At 40.9% G+C, this 20,034-nt stretch overlaps 1 protein-coding gene across 3 annotated transcripts in view; it reads right to left on the bottom strand.

Moving 5' to 3' along the window:
- Positions 1-20,034, bottom strand: part of CSMD1 (CUB and Sushi multiple domains 1) — a 2,014,336-nt gene that overhangs the window by 377,129 nt on the left and 1,617,173 nt on the right. For all 3 annotated transcript variants that reach the window (XM_047713603.1, XM_047713595.1, XM_047713613.1), the window contains 5 exons: positions 19,780-19,962; positions 18,015-18,341; positions 16,781-16,975; positions 9,655-9,793; positions 6,273-6,460 (listed from right to left, as the gene is read on the bottom strand). In XM_047713603.1, the coding sequence (XP_047569559.1) occupies positions 6,273-6,460; positions 9,655-9,793; positions 16,781-16,975; positions 18,015-18,341; positions 19,780-19,962 (1,032 nt within the window). The remainder of the gene's footprint in view (positions 1-6,272; positions 6,461-9,654; positions 9,794-16,780; positions 16,976-18,014; positions 18,342-19,779; positions 19,963-20,034) is intronic.

The following is a 20,034-nucleotide window of genomic DNA, read 5'->3' on the forward strand; positions in this document are numbered from 1 at the left end:
GGGACTCACAGCTCAGCCCCAGCCAGCTATCTCCCTCGCTCACGTGGGCGTGCGTGCCCATGCCCACAGCGTGGCTGATTTCCCAGTGGCATGGCATCCATACCCACTACATCCCAATCAGTTTTCCTTTCTGATCTCAAGAAATATCATTAAATCTCAGAAACGAATCTGCACGTGCACACACACACTCACACAGCTACACTCCAGAAAACATACTTCTGTGTCACTCCAAGTTTTAAAAATTACACTGTGCATGAATTGCGCAGCAGGATATAAACAATTACATGCAGTGACTCCCACCTCTCTCTTAAAATGTTTTTAAAAGATACCTTTGAAAGCATTTCCCAAAAAATGCTCTAAAATAAGTGGAAAACATCCATATACTTGAGACATCCATTTCATGGCTCTACAAACACACAGAGCGAGTACGTGATTATTCTGGGGGGATAATACAATGACTATTACATAAAGGAACTGTATCATATTCCTTATGAAAAGTAATCAAAGGACAGGCTGTAATTGGACCCTGTATTTATAAGATCAAGGATTCATAAGACTCAGTCCACAGAACAGAGCTACAATTCTAGGCAGGCTCTAAGGGAAACATTGAAAAAATGACTTCGGCCCTTCTGCCTTACAATTTAAGGGGAGTGGAAAGTAGCGCTGCTCACAGTAGCTCCAGCCACCTTACGCCACCGCCGCAGAAAGAACTCGATCTTGAAGAGACTGTGGCTACTTCTGCAATAGATAATGTGTGTAAAGTAGATTTTCATGTGCCCATGTGGGCATGGAGTAGTACCATTAATAATTTTTATTAAAGCAAGGAAGGCATACAGTGCCCAACATTTAGGACAAAGTATGAAAAGGGGATGAGCTATATTATTACTTTCAAATGGCATAAAGAATGTGATATAAATCATTTGCGTCATGGACAATCTTTTTTTTTTTTTTTTAATGTGTTCGATGAGCAATCACAATTGTTTTGTAGTGTTTCCAATATATTGGCTTCTGAACAGATTTCGTCAAGGAATACTAGAAACGGTCCACATTTTAGTGGGGTTGGCAATGTGCATCTTCTTTATGTTCTCTTCCCGTCTGTCTGCTTCTCCCTCTGCTCTCTACTCTTCTGTTCCACGAGTGTCCCCTGCACCTCCTCTCCACCCTCCTGCCCGCAGGTTCTCCTCCTCCCTGGAATTCCTGAGTCAGGGCTGCACCTGTCGTGGCCTGCCTGGGCTGGGTCGGGTACCCACTGCCACCTTCATGTCACCCCCAAGAGGACGTGACAGAAACCCAGAATTCTGCCTGCAGCACAGGCGTCCTGAAGCCCCAGCTGGACGGTGAACGTAGGAGCCTGCATTCTACCAGGATTCCCAGGTGACTGCTAACGTACAGCGACCTTGGAGCACGCTTTCTAAACAAGGACGACTGCCTGAGCTGGCATCGGGTCTCCGTCCCCCGACGGCTGCAGCAACATGGAACATCCCAGCCGGTCTTTGGCATCTGTCCCATTTCCAAGCCGGCAGGTAAGGGTTACGCGCAAGGCCAGCTGGCAGGTGCTGGGTCTCGGATTCCAGGCGTTTCCAGACTCATTTCCTGACAAAAATGCCATATCCTGCTTTTGCACATTTCCTTGTTTCTCCCCAAATACAGAATAACTGACAAATCAATCAAGGTGATAACAAGTCAAGCTTCAGGGTGGTGTTCCCAGGTAATATTTTCCTCATATACTTTCTATATTTCCCTACAGAGGAATTCATAAAAATGCTGGGGGCCTTCTGAAAGGACAATTAGGACTTCCTAATGTAAAAGTCAGCCTGGGGCTTTAGACCTGTGTCCCTTCCAAGAGTGTGGGACACTTGGATGCTATGGGAACCTTACCCATCCTGGCCACCAGCGATGGCTCTGCAGTCTTCAGGGACTACAGAGCTAGTTTCCTGTTCTTCCTGTCAAGGATGAGGGGGAAGGGATTCTAGACCTCAAGGGATCAGAAATGTCCGACAGCCACACAATTATCACTCCACTGCAAAGGCACTAGCTTGTGATTGCTTTCCTCTTCTTTTACTGACACCCTGAACAAAAAAAGACAATGAGGACTGCTGCCTGAGAGCTCACTCCAGGCTATGGACACATGCCTTGCTAAGGCTCAGGTCTACTGTCACACACGGGAGAAATGAAAAGAATCCTGAAATGTCACAGAGTCATTCATGTAACATTGTAACAATTATTGTTCCAATTATCTGTATAAGATATTCTGTTAGTAAGGATGAGAAGCTAAGTAAGAATGTGTGAGCTGACTTCCTTTTATTCTTCGAATCCAGAAAGAATGAGGAGGAACAACCCATTTGTTTAAACCAGTTTGGCGAGCAAATGTCGTCAGCTTCCACGACCTGCCTGTAGGCTTATGACACATTTTTTTAAAGAATTCTGGAAAAAACAGGCAAACTAATCTATGGCTACACGAATGAGGGAGAGGAAAGGGAAGAATGTTCTAGGGTTTCTCAGGACTAGAAAATATTTGTTCTCTTAGGTTTCATCCACCTGGGTCTTCAAAGGCCAAGGAGCTCCAGACTTAAGAACTGCCAGAGGGAATAAGTATTTTGGTCATTGGTCTTTAGAAGCTTTGCAGATCCAGATGGTTTTAAGGTGCACATATCTCTACTCCAAAGAAAAGTAATGACATGAAGGGACATTAGAAAAGAATGAAATATGAAAGTCTTTGGTTCTTAAATTGTATCCTGAGTCTAAAAAATATGTTACTTTGAAATAAAAGTTGCATGTATTTGAAGTGAAACTAACTGGATTAAATTTGAAATTGATCATTATATCACAAACAGTCAATTTTCTTGCTACCCAAACAAGTGTAATGTGACTTTTTTCATCAAGAAGTACACATAGACTTGTATACGTGTATATGCAGGTATACAGGTGTGCATGTAATCCCATACATGAGCAAGTGAATCAGAGAGATATACATCGCAGGTCATTGATCTGAGCTGTTGGGTGGGGTTTGCAGAGGCCGGCATGAGTAGCAAGAGGGTGATGACTGGACGGGAAGGCAAGAAAAAAAATATGATTAAATATCTAACATGTTAGATATTACCTCATTCATCAGCATTTGTGAAATTGTGTGTGTGTGTGTGTGTGTGTGTGAAAACATATACATATGTGTGTGTGTGTATATATATATATATTTTTTTTTAGATAACACTGAAACTTCATTTTGCTTGTTTTAGAATAAGACTGTGAAAAAGAACAACCATAAAAATCTTGAAAAATAGGGTTTTATTCCCTTAGATCCAGTGTTAGCTTGCATTCATCCATCTTTTTCACTTTACTCTGAAAATGAAGCATTTTCAGAGGGCATAGTGTTTATTTTCATTTTTTTAAAATATTTGATTAACTTATTTATTTGATTGAGAGCGAGCAAGAGCATGGGGCAGGAGCAGGCAGAGGGAGAGGAAGAAGCAGACTCCCCACTGATCAGGGAGTCCGATGCAGGGCTCAATCCCAGAACCCTGAGATCATGACCTGAACCAAGGCAGACGCTTCTCCAATGGAGCCACCCAAGCGCCTTGGGTTTGTTTGTTTTAATTGGCTGGTGTAAAACATGCATTCCCATGGTGAACCCCCTCAGCTGTATTCCAACAGTATATCTGCTGACATATTACCATAAAATACCTAAAAGACTCCATCCCCAAACTACTAGAACTCATACAGCGATTCAGTATTGTGGCAGGATACAAAATCAATGCACAGAAATCAGTTGCTTTCTTATACACTAACAATGAAAATACAGAAAGGGAAATTAGAGAATTGATTCCACTTACTATGGCACCAAGAACCATAAGATGCCTGGGAAGAATCCTAACCAAAGAGGTAAAGGATCTGTACTCGAGGAACTACAGAACACTCATGAAAGAAATTGAAGAAGACACAAAAAGGTGGAAGAGCATTCCATGCTCATGGATCAGAAGAATAAACATTGTTAAAATGTCTATACTGCCTAGAGCAATCTATACCTTCAATGCCATCCCAATCAAATTACCAATGGCATTATTCAAAGTGCTGGAACAAACAATCCTAAAATTTGTATGGAACCAGAAAAGATCCCAAATCACCAAAGATATGTTGAAAAAGAAAAACAAAGCTGGGGGCATCATGTTGTGTGATTTCAAGCTATATTACAAAGCTGTGATCACCAAGACAGCATGGTACTGGCACAAAACAGACACATAGACCAGTTAAACAGAATAGAGACCCCAGAGATGGACCCTCAACTCTATGGTCAAATAATCTTTGATAAAGCAGGAAAGCATATCTAGTGGAAAAAAGACTGTCTCTTCAATCAATGGTGCTGGGAAAATTGGATAGCTATGTGTAGAAGAATGAAACTCGACCATTCTCTTACACCATACACAAAGATAAACTCGAAATGGATAAAAGACCTCAACATGAGGCAGGAATCTATCAGAATCCTAGAGGATAACATAGGTGGTAACCTCTTTGACATCGGCCACACCAACTTTCAAAACAAGTCTCCAAAAGCGAGGGAAAGAAACAAAAGCGAAAATGTACTTCTAGGACTTTACCAAGATAAAAAGCTTCTGCATAGCAAAGGAAATAGCCAACAAAACAAAGAGACAAACCACAGAATGGGAGAAGATATTTGTAAATTACATTACAGATAAAGGGCTGGTCTGTAAAGAACTTCTCAAACTTAACACCCAAAAAACAAATAATCTTGTCAAAAAATGGGCAGACAACATGAACAGACACTTCTTCAAAGAAGACATACAAAGGGCTAACAGACACATGAAAAAATGTTCACCATCATTAGCCATCAGGGAAATTCAGATGAAAACCACATTGAGATACCACCTTACACCAGTTAGAATGGCAAAAATTGACAAGGCAAGTAACAACAAGTGTTGGAGAGGATGTGGAGAAAGGGTCCTACACTGTTGGTGGGAATGCAAGTTGGTGCAGCTACTTTCGAAAACAGTGTGGAGATTCCTCAAAAAGTTAAAAATAGAGCTTCCCTATGACCCAGCAATTGCACTACTGGGTATTTACCCCAAAGATACAGATGTAGTGAATAGAAGGGCCATCTGTATCCCAATGTTCATAGTAGCAATGGCCACAGTTACCAAACTGTGGAAAGAGTTGAGATGCCCTTTAACAGACAAATGGATAAAGAAGATGTGGTCCATATACACAATGGAATATTACGCAGCCATCAGAAAGGATGAATACTCAATATGTGCATCAACATGGATGGAATTGGAGGAGATTATGCTGAGTGAAATAAGTCAAACAGAAAAAGACAATTATATAGGTTCGCTTATTTGTGGAACATAAGGAATAGCATGGAGGACATTAGAAGAAAGAAGGGGGAAATGAAGGTGGGTAAATCAGAGGGGGAGGATGAACCATGAGAGACTATGGTCTCCTGGGAAACAAACTGAGGATTTTAGAGGGGAGTGGGTGGGGGATAGGTTGGCCCAGTGATGGGCATTAAGGAGGGCACGGATTACATGGAGCACTGGGTGTTATACACAAACAATGAATCACAGAACACTGCATCAGAAACTAATGAGGTACTGTGTGGTGACTAACATAATAAAAAAAATTATAAAATCATAAAATATAGCAACCTGATCTTCTAATTTCAGAAGCTAATGTTAAGACAAATTTGTATGTATGAAACAGAAATGTAAGCATTTCACATTGGGCAGGATACCCTTCCCAGTCATATTTTAGCAATTGTTTTAATTGTTTCTAATAATCATTTTAACTCTTGTTCCCGCTTTTTCAAAGCAATAGTCACATGTCATTTCATGAGGTCCAGCTGCTGTCTACATTCCATGTCCCTTTCCCCAGGGACACATGCTCATGTGAAGAAACCAACAGGTAAGAACCACGTTGGCCCTAACCATATTTTTCCAGCAAAGAATCCCCCTAAGCCGTTGTTGTTCAGGAGATACAATTGTAGTGATAGCCTCTCTGGCCAGGAGCTCTATTTCTCATGGTAGAAGTTTATCATTACATCTTGTAGTGAATGAACACACTATTTAATTATTTAATTTTATAATAAACACATACTTTTTTAGAATTTTAAAGTAAAAACCCACAAGATGCTCTCTTATTAATAAGAAAAAGTGCTTATGATGATGCGGTGCTGACAGAGGCAGTGACGGTCAGGTGCATGCCCGGGACCCAGACATGCGTCTGGAACGCAGACCAGTGATGGCCAGCGTGCCCTTCTGACTTACTCTCGTAGTGAATGAGGAAGCCCACGCTGGAGCGGCTGTTGTCCGTGGTGAACAGCAGGTACATGAAGTGCCCCGTGCTGATCAGGAACTGGGGAGCTTGTGTGCCATGGTACTCTCCGATCAGTGGGGACGAGTTGGCGGGCCCGTCTCGGACCTCCAGAGTGTCATAGTTGACTTCTGTCTGAAATCTGTGGAGATTTGTATCCAGTCAGAAAAGTAAAGCTGCATTAACTTATAGACATTCCCCAGATATCTCCATTCATTAATTGCAAACTGATGTGTATCACTATAAATAAAAGATTTAGAGTTTTACAAACTTAAAAAACACCTGGGCACAAATGATATTGAAGCATCAGTTTTTCCAGAAGAAAAGGTACAGCCTAAACCCTCCCCTAGTACTGAATACTGAGTCATGCAACATCCCAAACTCAAAAGACTGCAGTCTTTAGCTCTAAAACAAAAATACTGTGAACCAGGTTAGTGTTTAGAGAGACGAAGTAAAGAAGGAAAAAAGGAAGGAAGGAAAGAGGAAGGGAGGGAGGGAGGGACGAAATAAGGAAGGAAAGGAAAGGAAAGGAAAGGAAAGGAAAGGAAAGGAAAGGAAAGGAAAGGAAAGGAAAGGAAAGGAAAGGAAAGGAGGGGGGAATTAAATTTAAAAACACCGATTAGTGAACAATCATTACACATTTCTAAAATCTGTGTCATGATCCTCCGTTCAGCTTGATCATGCATATCCTGAAATGTGCACATGAAGAAACATAATCTCTTAAAGGAGGAGAGTAATTCAAAATACATGGCAATATTTTAAATACTTTTCAGGAAAAAAAAAATAATCCTGTGTCTTTTGAAGCTGCATTAACTCTTTGTGGCCCCTGGAAGAAGAATCAGCACATTCCTGCTTCAGAAAAGAAATGCTGCTTCAATGATGGGAACAGCTTCCAGAAAGTGCTCAACTTCTCTTCAAGAAGGATGCTATGCTTCCAGAGAATCTGGCTTGATATTATATTTACACCCAGTCACAGCCACTTGGGTCCTATTTGAAGCAATGAAGACACCATTCCAGGCACTGAGATAGTTGTCTAAATGGGCCCAGCTCGTCCTCCAAGAGCTAACCCGGTTCCCGAGGGTCTGGCTGTGCTCTCAGGGAGCAGCTTATGCCCAGGGAACCCCTGATTCACTCGGTGACTTTCAGACTAAGACTCTGTGGAAGGCTGGGTAGTCATCCCCCATCCTCTTCATCCAATAATGCTGACAGAGAGGAAGAGCGAGGACACGCAAGATCCCCAGCCGCATGGCTTGTAACCACAAGACAGGTGCACAAAACGCCGGGCTCTGCCCTGGTTCTCACTGGATCGCGTAGACTCCTCTGAGAGCAAATGCATGATGACGCCATATTCTTGCAACGAACTTGGGATGGCCCTGGGGCCCGGATCTTCCACAGAGAACTGGAAAAACCGGTCACTTCCCCTGACCACGGGCTCGGCTTTGGGGGTCCAATGGGGCAGGTTTTCCTCTTTTACCTTTCTAAAATGCCCTCTACAGACCCTGTGGTTTCTCAGTGATCTGAGCTTAGATTTAAGAGGTCTGGATAAGCATGAACTAAATCTCACTTGAAAAATCTGTGCTACAGTTTTCACATCTTCTTTCTGGAGCAACAGTGAGGACTCAGAGAGTGCCCCTCGCGACAGCGGGAAGATTCCCAGGGGAGCCTGGGAGAGGGCGCTCCACATGTTTCCCACTACTCGGTAACTCGATGCACTTTGTACAACAATAACATCAGTAGGGTCTCTTATAGTTATATTTACAAACACATGCTTTATTAGGATGTCAGCCCTCTGCTGGAGACAGAAATCTTTGGAGTAGTAACAATCACAATGCCTAACAATCACAATGCCTAAAAATGTCAGAAATACTGGCTCTTACAGATGGAATTCAGCAAAGTATCACAGTTCCCTAATCCCTAAAGGTAGAGAAAAATTGTATGTCTCTGTTCAGGAGTGTGAACAGAAAACAGTGTGCTCAACACTTGTACCAAACCAGGATGTAAAGTCACAAGTTTTACTAATGATTTACACTTGATGTGATGCCAGGAATCAGGAAGGGCTTTCTCTTCCCCCCTCAATACCAGAAAGTTATGAAAATTAATAAGGAACCCAATGTAATATTACAGAGTTAATTTTTTCCTCAATGATTAAGTTTATATGCAAGGATCCATTCTCCAGTGTAATGGATACATAAGCCACAATTTTAATTTTCTTCTGGGAGATTATCCTACTGGAGATTATTATGTTACCAGACATAATAAAATGAACAATAACTTGAAATACAAATAGTGCTAAATGATAATGTGATTCCCACTAAAAATCTTCCTGTATATATTATTATTAATAGAAAATTAGTGGAAAACAAACAAAACAACAGTGTTAATCTGCCTTGAGACATTATAATATCCTGAATATTAAAACCCAAACTCTTTTAGTCAAGAAGTTCATTGTTAGAGGAAGCTTAAAATTGTTCAGAGATTAAGCTTAAAACACTAAACAAACATGTCTCCTTCTATTTTAAAGCAGGTATCTTTCTGAGAACATTTCTGGCTGTTAATCATCAAGGTGATTTTATTGCAGAGACAAATGGAAACACATTTTATTATGGATAATTCAAATTGCATGATTATTTTTTAATATTATTGAATTCATGGGGCACCTGGGTGGCTCAGCTGGTTAAGCGTCTGCCTTCGGCTCAGGTCATGATCCTGGGGTCTGGGATCGAGCCTTGCATCAGGCTCCCTGCTCAGCGGGAAGCCTGCTTCTCACTCTCCCACTCCCCCTGCTTGTGCTCTCTCACTGTCTTTCAGAAAAATAAATAAAATCTTTAAAAAAATGATTATCGAATGCATTATCAAATAGCGAAGCCACACCACTCCAGGGATAGAACCACTCACAGGTCACTAATCTGTCACTCACAGGTGTGAGTTCTGCAACCAAAACATCACTAGAGCAAGAAAACATTTTCTGGGTTCTTCCAAAAGGCACCTCAGGGACACCACAGGCTTCCATTTGCAATCAGACTGTATTTTAGCCACAGGTCCAAAACCCAGAGCTGGACATGAAGGCCAGTATTTGCGAGCTCTGAGGAATAATGATCTGGGACTGCCACTCTCTGACCAAGCCTTTGGAGAGGACTTAGCTGCAGCCATAGAGGGTAAAGTTCAAGAAGAATGAAACATTATCAACCAAACACCTGTTTCTTTTGAAGTGAACTCCTTTGGGGAAACCAACCAGATTTCGTCCTATTTCTAAGCCTCATGATCCACTTAAGTAAACACATTGGACATGCATGAGTCATCAGGTCCGAGTTAAGAAAGGGAACATCTTTTTCTTACCTATCAAAAGTTATTTTGATGGAATGTCCTGGTTTTGCTTCAATGACCCATTCACAATTTAAAGAATCTTTATAGTACCCTGGCCATCCGGGAGGCAAAATGAGTCCGCTGGAAGCTGTCAGGTGTCCACCACATGGCGCTGAAAGAGAGTGCAGGTGTCAGCAGGTCCCACCAAGTGCACGGGGACACCCCGGGCAGCGCCCGTGACCGCAGGAATGAGCTTGTCTTCACAGACTTCACGTTTTCAAGTATTCACGCTAAACGCACTCTCACGTAAACAGCATTTATTGAAAGCAGAGCACATCTATCCCTCATCCGACATCCATCATCAACCCACAGCAAAGCTCCTATGATCCAAAAAGGTCAGGGTGTAAGTGTGAGATGAATGACCCCCGTGAACTGTCACATCCAACTGTCACAACGGATTCGTGAGAGCACACCCCTGATATCCATATTGCATATGTGTTTGTGATTCCACAAACATCTACTGACAAGCAAACAAATTGCTTCACATCGGAATGTAAATACCCTGTGGGATGTGTGTGTGTGTGTGTGTGCACGTGCGTGTGTGTGTCGGTGTGCATGTGTCTGTCAGTGTGTGTGTGTGCATGGGCAGATACATTTCAGTGATGTGTGTTCTGCTTGTTCACTCTGCATGGTGTCTGTTTTATTAACATGACTTGCCACCTACATCAAACTAAATGATTAGGGAATGTTACAGAACAAAACAAAATTTCCGAATTCAATAGACAGAATTAATCTGCATCAGTCCATTTGAATAATCCATGATTATAAAGAAGAAAAGAAGTTTCAGGAAGGTATGTGCTTGGTGCTCAGGAAAATGGGTTTTGCATTTCTGTATAAGCTATAGGAATTTTTAGGTAGTGACATATATTCCACAAGTTTTTGCCCAGCCACATATTTTTTCAGATTTTCCTTCTCAAAGTTCTTTGCCATCTTTGTAATCAAATCTGTAAATCCATAGATAAGAAATAAAACATACAAATGTCCCGACTTAAAAAAAAAATCATTTTTGAAAAAAAAATATGCCTTTTATGGAGATATACCCATAATGCCTTAAAATGCTGAGAAACTGTACACGATTTCAACCAGGTTTTGTTGCTGGAGAAAAACATCTGACAGAGAAATCTATAAAGGTAATCACGGTGGCTTCATTTATAATGGAATAATAAAAGGAAAAAGTAAAAATTTATGCAAAGTTTATGACTACATATTGGAATGGCACTAATACATTTGAAATAATGTTCCGAGATTTTGTTACTATGAGTAACTTTTGCAATTACAACATTACATTATGCAAAGCAGGATACAAAATTATAATAAAGCATATTTTAAATTTTATTTAAAAAACTGTTTCGAGTAAAGGGGAGGTAGAATTTCAAAAATACGTTAATGGGGGAGAACACAAATGGCCACTGTGCAGATTGTGCTTTTCTTAATACAGTTTCTTTTCTAAATCAGCTCTGATAGGTGGGCATTATGTCTAGAGTTAGACATAACAGGAAATCAGAGTCATTTTTATGACCTTGAGTTCTTGAAGAAAACATTCACTACTTTATGCAATCATAATCTTAAAACAACTAATTTTTAATAATTGACTTTAGGAATTTTATTTATTATTTATTTATTCCCATTTTATAATTATTTTTATAATCATTGTATAAGTTATTTATATTTTAGCCTTTATTCCTACATTTCTGACATGCTGTAGCAAATGTTTTTTAGAATATGACATGAGCAAAATTAAACAATCTTACTTATTTCATGTTTTACTATTCAATGATACTATATAAGAAAGACCTATAGCAAATATAGATTTTTTTTGTTAAATCTGCTATATGAGACCTTTCTAAATCTCTGTGAATTGCCTTATTTTTATAAGCCTTACTTCCCACCTAAATACAAACCTGTATACTTCCTCCATTTCAGTAAAGTTTTTTAAAAATTTTGAGTTGTTATATTTCTTGAAATGTGCCAGCATTGTCACACATCACTATTATTTATCAATATCTTGTCTTTTACATATCACTTTGTAATTTCGTGTGTGTTAGAATTTGTATCACTTTATCCTGATGAAATGGATGTTCTAATTGTTATATTCTCAGTCAACAGAATTAAACAAAAAAGTATTCAGTGACGAAGTCAGGTTTGCCGTATCAGCCAGCTTAGATTACATCATGGTGTAGGAACAACTCCACAACTGTACTAACTGTGATGAGAGAGTCATTCCTCACACAGGCTACGTATCCAAGGGCTCCTTCCTTTTTCTTGAATACGTAGCCTGTGTGAGAAATGACTCTCTCTCATCACACAGAGAGGAACCTTTTGTAAGATTTTATTTTTAAGTACTCTCGCCACCCAACGTGGGGCTCGAACCCACGGCCCCAAGATCCAGAGTCTCACACTCCATGCACTGAGGCAGCCCGGTGCCCCTAGGGGCTCCTTTCTTGAACTAGTCTTGCAGGAGACAATCAAACGTAGGTTCATAAGTTGAATATATCACTTCCACTCATTCCTAACTGGCCAGAACCTGAAACAGTTTCTTCAAACCCAAGGGGGCCAAGAAACGCCATCCTGCTTGGAGAAGACTCAGAAGACCCGGTGGACGGCACCAGTGACCTCAAATTCACAAGGTGAAGGAAGCGAGCCAGGTCTATAGGACGCAAACTCCTTGATTCATTGAGTATTTGCATGGATGAACTACTTGATATTGTATTTCTAAAATAAGCTCATCTTGATTACATTTATATTTTCTATAGCTTTATGTAATTATCTGGCTCAGGCATATTACACTTAACACTGCCTTTGTAAAATGGTACAGGGGAATTAGGCCGTTTTTGCACTAGCTGTGATAGTGCAGTTCTCAACGCTCAAGTTCTCCAGACTTGGAAGAGAGAGAACTTCCTTGCACACCTCCCTTGCTTGTGTCTTTCTCAGCATCCAAACTTTAAACTCTTTTCAAATCTCTTCTCAGGTTTTCTGTTTATTTACACTTTGCACTTTTATTTGAGTCACTGTGAATAATTTATATTTTGCTAGGAAATCACCAATTTCATTGAACATTAAAATTTGTTGCCATAGAGCTGATGATGTATTCTTGTATACTCACACACACACCCCCCAATTAACTTGTGCTTTTAGTGACAATGAGCTGCACTGAAATTTATGGGGAGGCTAGAGGCAGAACAAATAAGTAGAGATAAATCTTTCCTACAGAGGCCAGAAAATTTATACACATGATGTGCTGGTATCCAGTAAATTCTGCCAGAAAAAATAAACATAATTTTTAGAGGAAATGATTTATTGTGAGCCTTTCGCTCTTTACGTAAAGTTATTATTAGTAATAAGAACTTATTATTTTATTATCATGTTGAGTTATTATTTTTGTAACCATGGTTTTCTTCTATTTTGTTGAATACCTATAATTGCCTTTCTTCCTAGTTTTTTTTTATCAGATTCAAAGAAGCCTTGTCTATCTTATTGATACCAAAAAAATAATTCACTTACATTATTCTAATTCTTGATTTTTATTAATATAACATTCTAATTTTTTTTCTAACTTGTTAACATTATCAATAAGTTCCTTCACTTTTTGTCTTTCTGTTCGATTCCTGGGGCATTTGCCTCCTAGCATAGGCTTCCTGTCTTGCATTATCGTAGCAGAAAGGGTTCCCGCTCACAGGGTTTCTGAGTAGCATATCCCTTCGGGCTTGAGGCTTTGCCACATAGTGTCTCCAGTGAAGTATTTGTCTGTGGTTCTATTCATTTCATGTGTTTCAATTGTCTGTGGTTCTATTCATATCATACGTTTCCACTGTAACTGCATATGCATGTGGCCTCGACCTTATGATCAATTAAGGAATTAATGGTAACAGTAATACTTGAAAAAAAATAAGGAATGTGTATATACTCTAAGATACTTGAACTTCCTTCTGTGTCTCTTCAATTAAATGTGCTTGTGCTACTAAATCTTTCCTTTCCCATTTGATTTTTTCCAACTAGATGCACTTAATTCTGAAAGTAGCATTTCTGTTTCTCTTCACCAAGGACATCAGTTGGAGTATCTAATTAGTCATACTATCAGAGTATCTGTGTTTACTTTCTGAGACTCATCAGGGCTCTATAATTGGGTTTTTCAGTACAAGTAAATTATTAAAAAAAAAAAAAAACACACTTTCACCATTCTGTGGTAACTGTTTTCTGTGTTAACTGTTTTCTGTGTTAACCCACAGCTGAGTTTTGACTGAACTTCTCTGAAGGTCTTTTCCAAATTTGAGAGGATGGCTCATTCACATTTAATAGGATACTTTCTCCCGGCATCCAACTTTGTTAGAAACATCATCTGCCACTTCTGAGAGCCCCTCCCTTCCCCTGACCGTGCAGATGGACATACTTGCCCTGAGCCTGTAACACAGCTGCAGAAGCATTTTACAGGGAAGCACACCCAGGATGCGGAGAATCATGGCCGGAGAGAGCAGAGACTAGAAAGTACTGTCATTTTATCCCCCATATGATATGCTTGAGCAGCACCAGCAAATATGCACACACACACACACTGTCATTACTATCATTGGCGCACCCAGGAGTGTATATTCACTTATATGTAAAGGATAATGACCTACCTGTTTATTAACACCAGATACAATGTAACATCTAAAGGCTGTACATTTAAAATATGTGATAGAGACAGATAGGGATGAAAAAGCTTCTGTTGAGCTCTTTCCCTTCAATTTGTCGATTTTCTACCCCCAGTGATGTTCATCACCACCAAACTAAGCCCTCATGAAAATGTGAAAGTGAGAACATCCTTATGTAGATTTAACATAATCCTGACCCTTAGACGATGGACGCTAACTTTGATAATTGGACTGAAGGGTACGGGTGTGAGGCAGGAGCCCCTCCCCCTGCACGGCTTGTCAGCTGGCCAGGGAGTTCATCCTTCCCCATATAGGTTCAGGTCCTGCCTAGACCGCCCCCTGGCAACAGTAGGTCGGTCACTCTAGAGAGGAAATAACCTTCAACTCCAGGTTATATTTGACACATTATTTCTCTTGAATTTACTTATTCTAAAATGAGCATCTACCGGACAAAGACAATTGAGAAAATAAAAAAATTAACAGTGCGGAAAAAAATCACCCATCACTGTGACTAACATTTTGGTGTATATTTTCTTTTCAGGCTTTTAAAAATTATTATCATCATGAGATACTTAAATATATGTTTAAAATGGCTTATTGGAACACAAGTGGTCATATCACCTGGTTTTTCACATGATAATATATGATGAACATCTTTGATGTTACAATTTTTTTGGAGGTTTGTGGTGATTTATCTAGCTCATTCTTTGTTGTTTAAAATTAAATTGTTTGCATCTTTGGTGTTTATGTTTAATACTGCAGAAAGCATTCTTGAGGGGAAAAAATTATCTTTTCAGAGTTGTTTGAATATGTCCTTACAACCAGAAATACCATTTATAGCTAAAAAAGTAAGAAACAATTTAAAACCCTTAATATGAATTTACACTATGATGCCGTAATTTTATACCTTCAACAGCTTGTCCAGGAAATGTCAGTTACTCCTCAACCTTACCAGTTATACATCTTATTAAGGTGTTCAAATAGTTGCCCATCTGATAGACAAAAATGGTACTTTAGCTTTGCATTAAAATTAGTAATTTTTGCCCATTTGAAAAGACCACAGACTATATGCTGTAACCGTGTGACATTCCAGAAAAGGCAAAGCGACAGAAGTAGCGAAGAGATCGGTGGGGGCAGGGGCTGGGTGCTGTGGGAGAGTGAATGGGTCGAGTGCAGGACGTTAGGGCAGTGAGACCACTCTGCGTGATGCTCTAATGATGGATGCATGTCACCATACATTTGTCCAAACCCACACAATGTACAACACCAAGAGTGACCTAAAATGCAACTATGGACTCTGGGTGATAGTGACATGTCCCTGTGGGTTTGTCACTTGTAACTAATGAAACCGTCTGGTAGGGCTGTTGCTAGTGGGGGAGACTGTGCTTCTGTGGGGGCGGGGGACATAAGGGAAATCTCTATACCTTCCATTTAAATTTGCTGTGAACCAAAAACTGCTCTTTAAAAAGTCTATTTAAAAATGTATTTCTTGGGCACCTGGGTGGCTCAGTTGGTTAAGTGACTGCCTTCGGCTCAGGTCATGATCCCGGGGTCCTGGGATCGAGTCCCACAACAGGCTTCCAGCTCCATGGGGAGTCTGCTTCTCCCTCTGACCTCTCCTCTCATGCTCTCTCACTCTGTCTCTCTTTCTCTCAAATAAATAAATAAATAATATTAAAAAAAAATGTATTTCTTGGTATTTATTGGAGATGAGTTTTTTATAAAGCTTTTCTTAGCTCAACATGTATGGGACATTTTGATAGGGTGTGAATATATATTCTAAGTCACTAATTTTCATATGAGTAAACATTAGAGGTGATATGCTCCTGATTCTGCATGCACCCTCGGCTTTTTTACACAGTTCACCAGAGTAGAAATGTCGAGAAGAAAATAAGTTAGGCAGTATTTACATCAGGTACCTTAAGGGCAATAAAACAACATAGCTACTAAAAACTGTGCCATTCTTAGAGGCTGAATTATGTCTTTCCAAAATGTGTATTTTGGATTTTTCATTCCAGCACCTGAAGATGTGATCTTGTTCGGACAGAGGGTCTTTTTAGATGCGCTTGGTTAAGGTGAGTTATTAGCATGGCTCTGATCTCATGTGACTGGTGTCATGAGAAAGAGGGGACATCGGGAAACAGAGGTGCGCTCACACGAAGAAAGCTGAGATGATGCTTCTGGCAGCCAAGCCACTCCAGAGACACGAGCAAACCCCCGGAAGCTGGCGGAGAACCAGAACAGATCCTCCTTCGCAGCTCAGTGGGCACCAGCCCCGCGGACACCTTGCTCTTGGATGTCCAGCCTCCGGGACTGTGAGACACTCAGTTTCTACTGTTTAAGCCTCTGGTCTGTGTGCTTTGTGACAGCAGCCCTAGGAAACCAGCATGGTTTCTGGTCCCTTTGTTTGTCAAGTCTGATGCGCCCGTGCACAGGGAGATAACTGGCAAATGAGAGGAGACGCTCACCTTCGCAGCGAGGCACCGTGGAGCTCCAGACAACATTCCCGTCCTGCAGGATGCAGGTGATGGACTCCGACCCCTGCGTTTTGACAAAGCCATCATCACAGTGGAAGGAAACTGAGCTCCCCAGCAGAAATCTGTCACCAAAACGCCGTCCGTTTATGGGAATGCCAGGGTCATGACACTCATTCTGACCAAATGCTAAAAGGAAAACAAATGAATAGAAATACTTTAATATTAAACATGTTTATTCAAAAAAGAAAGAAACAAAGCCTACTAATAAAGCCATTTATTGTTCCAAAGTTCAGTTCTGCATTTATAGACTGATAATTGCATTAAATAAATAAGATATTGATACCTAGTAAGACAGAAGGAAAGAGAAAGAAAAGATGGTACATAGATATGTAAAACTATCATTTATACTGCATTTCACAGTTTGAAAGCACTTTTCACATGTATTAAGAAAAAACAGAAATATGGCAGGGGCTGGAAGGGATTTTGATTCAGACACATCTGGGTTAGAACCTTGGCTCTTGTGTTTTTTCCTGCCCTTCAGCAGACATTCTGACGATCTGGTTAGATATTCTAATTTACAGATGAGGAATGCCGAGCCTATATCGCAGTGTTACTGCAATATTAAATGAAATGATTCCTGGCAAACCTAAGCACAGCATCTAAGAGAAGTTGACGACTTCTCTTAGCAAATTATGATTTATAACTCATCTTTAATATTATTACCTTATTCTACTCCCTCAACAATGCATTGAAGTAGATGTTCTTAAATACAATCTGGTTTGCAAATGAGGACACTGAGACAAAGAAAAGTGCCCTCTTACCAAAATTCACTAAGTATATATAAGTGCTGGTGTTCTAATCCATGGCTCCAGACCCCTAATGCCTCAATCCTTTTCACTACACTATTTCTTTGAATTGAGGATGTGTGGATGGATGGATGGATGGATGGATGGATGGATGGAAATAGGTATAGAAAGTGGGAGAGGAAGGAGGGGAGGGAGGAAGGAAGGAAGGAAAACGAAAGATAAAAGGAACATGAGCGCTAACCCTATTATAAGGCTGACAGAGACACCAGCCCAAATGGAGTGATGCCCTTAGGTTGATGGGACAACACTGTCTAATTGTGTTACTCCCATTACCTTACAAAGTGTCAGCCTGGACCCCACATGCCACAATCATTTAAATAAAGGGGGCCTAGAAGTGGTGCAGGGGGAGGCTTGCTTACTGGTGTAAGTGATGTTGAACCCCCTGCCAGTCGTGGAGTGGTCTGACTGGAATTCCAAGCGGACTATGTGCCCACTGCTGGCCAGCTGTGAGGGGACCTCGTGGCCCGAGAAGGTGCCCAGGACGGTGATATCAGAAATGCCATCATCTTTGATCGCAAGGAAATCAAACTGGGGTTCCACGTCGAAATCGTTAAAGATGAGGTGAATTCTGCTTCCTGGTTCGGAAATGATCAACCAGACACAGTTCATGTTGTTGCCGTATTCCTCGGGGTAATTGGGTGAGAGAATAATTCCAGATGATGCAGTGAAGTTGAAGAAGCAGGAAACTGTGAAGACACAGACATGTTTCGTACCATTTTGCACACAGCCAAACAACCGGCCACGTGACGCTGACTGACGGCAGCCTCCTCTGAAGGCACCCACACCTGCAGAGCTCGGACCGTCCAACCACTTTTGCATCGGTAATCCTACACCATAATATCCCTTCACTCCCTAAACTGTAAATAGAATATTTCATGGTACACACTACAACCAGAGCCCACACATAATCGAGTATAAGCTTGACTCCGAAATGATCCGAGCCGAGGTCGTGGAAACCTGGAGCAAATATTAGAATTTCTAGTTATAACTTTCTGCCTTTGGAAGAGCAAACATTAATATGAAAAGTTATGTCCGTGTCTCAGGAGCAATTTCCAGAAATAATATTGGTTCTGTTTAGTCTTCTCGGATACCTTTTCTCTTTATATTTTATGTTTGCCTTTAAAATGCATTTTTCCAAGTTATTTATGTATTATTAGTTATCGGGTAACAGTAAAAAAAAAATCAGACTGTATACTGGGTGGACAATATAAAAATCTCTTGAAACATTTACCTTTTAAGAGCATGTACTTAAAATCAGTTTACATACATATACACACATATGTTGAGAGGACACCTGTTGGATTATTTCTAGGGTGTGGCTTTGCTTTTCAATCCACACAAGTCCCTATTTGTCTTTCAGGTGACATGTTACACTAAGTCACAAAAAATGCTACATTAGTAACATGCTACGTTCAGTTAACAGAAAAAAAAAAAAATCTTCCTTTTAAATCACCATGAAGTACTTTGTTTCTATTTGTTTTTTTTGTTGTTGTTTTTTTAAGATTTTATTTATTTGACAGAGAGAGATCACAAGTGGGCAGAGAGGCAAGCAGAGAGAGAGAGAGGAGGAAGCAGGCTCCCTGCCGAGCAGAGAGCCCGATGCGGGATTCGATCCCAGGACCCTGAGATCATGACCTGAGCTGAAGGCAGAGGCTTAACCACTGAGCCACCCAGGTGCCCCTGTTTCTATTTGTTAAAACACTGTCCTTAGGAGGAAGCAGGTGATTCTGGGCACCATAAGCTGATGTCACCCACACTCACAACTGGTGTTTCTGTGTTAGCCATTATCAAAGCTATCAGGTCCATTGCCTGTGGGTGTCTCAGACCCTCCCACTTCAGAAGCTCTAGAAGGAGGCAAGGCTCCTCTGCGCATGGTCTGTTCTTGCTGGCAGAGAGATCTCAGTTACAAGTTATGTAGGAGACGGAGCCATAGCATGGATTAGCTTTACCTGCGTGAGTGAAGCAGGGAAGTTGGTGCTCGAGAACACCCCTGCTTTGTTTGGTCAACGGAGCACTCCCCAGAGGTTCTGAATGCTTCCTCTTCCGAGGTGCACCTGCCCCTTTCCCTCCGTCTCCCCTGCCTGGCAGTCGCAGGACAGAGCCGCCGGCCAGCGCAGTACTCACATACACAGCTGGGTTTGTTGCCGGACCACTGGTTGTTCTGCTGGCACGTGATCACGCGCTCTCCCACCAGCTCGAAGGCCGCCTGGCACTCGAATGTCAGCGTGTCCCCGTGGAGGAAGCTGTCGCCAGTCCGCTTCCCGTAGGCGGGAACTCCAGGGTCCCCACAGCCTCCCTTTTCAATTTCTGAAAACGGGAAAGAAAAATGAACTGTGAAAAAAATACACAGGGAACTTTTTTTTAAACAACTGAGAAAGT

Source organism: Lutra lutra, chromosome 2 (genome assembly GCF_902655055.1).
Source record: "Lutra lutra chromosome 2, mLutLut1.2, whole genome shotgun sequence".
Classification (NCBI taxonomy): Eukaryota; Metazoa; Chordata; class Mammalia; order Carnivora; family Mustelidae; genus Lutra; species Lutra lutra.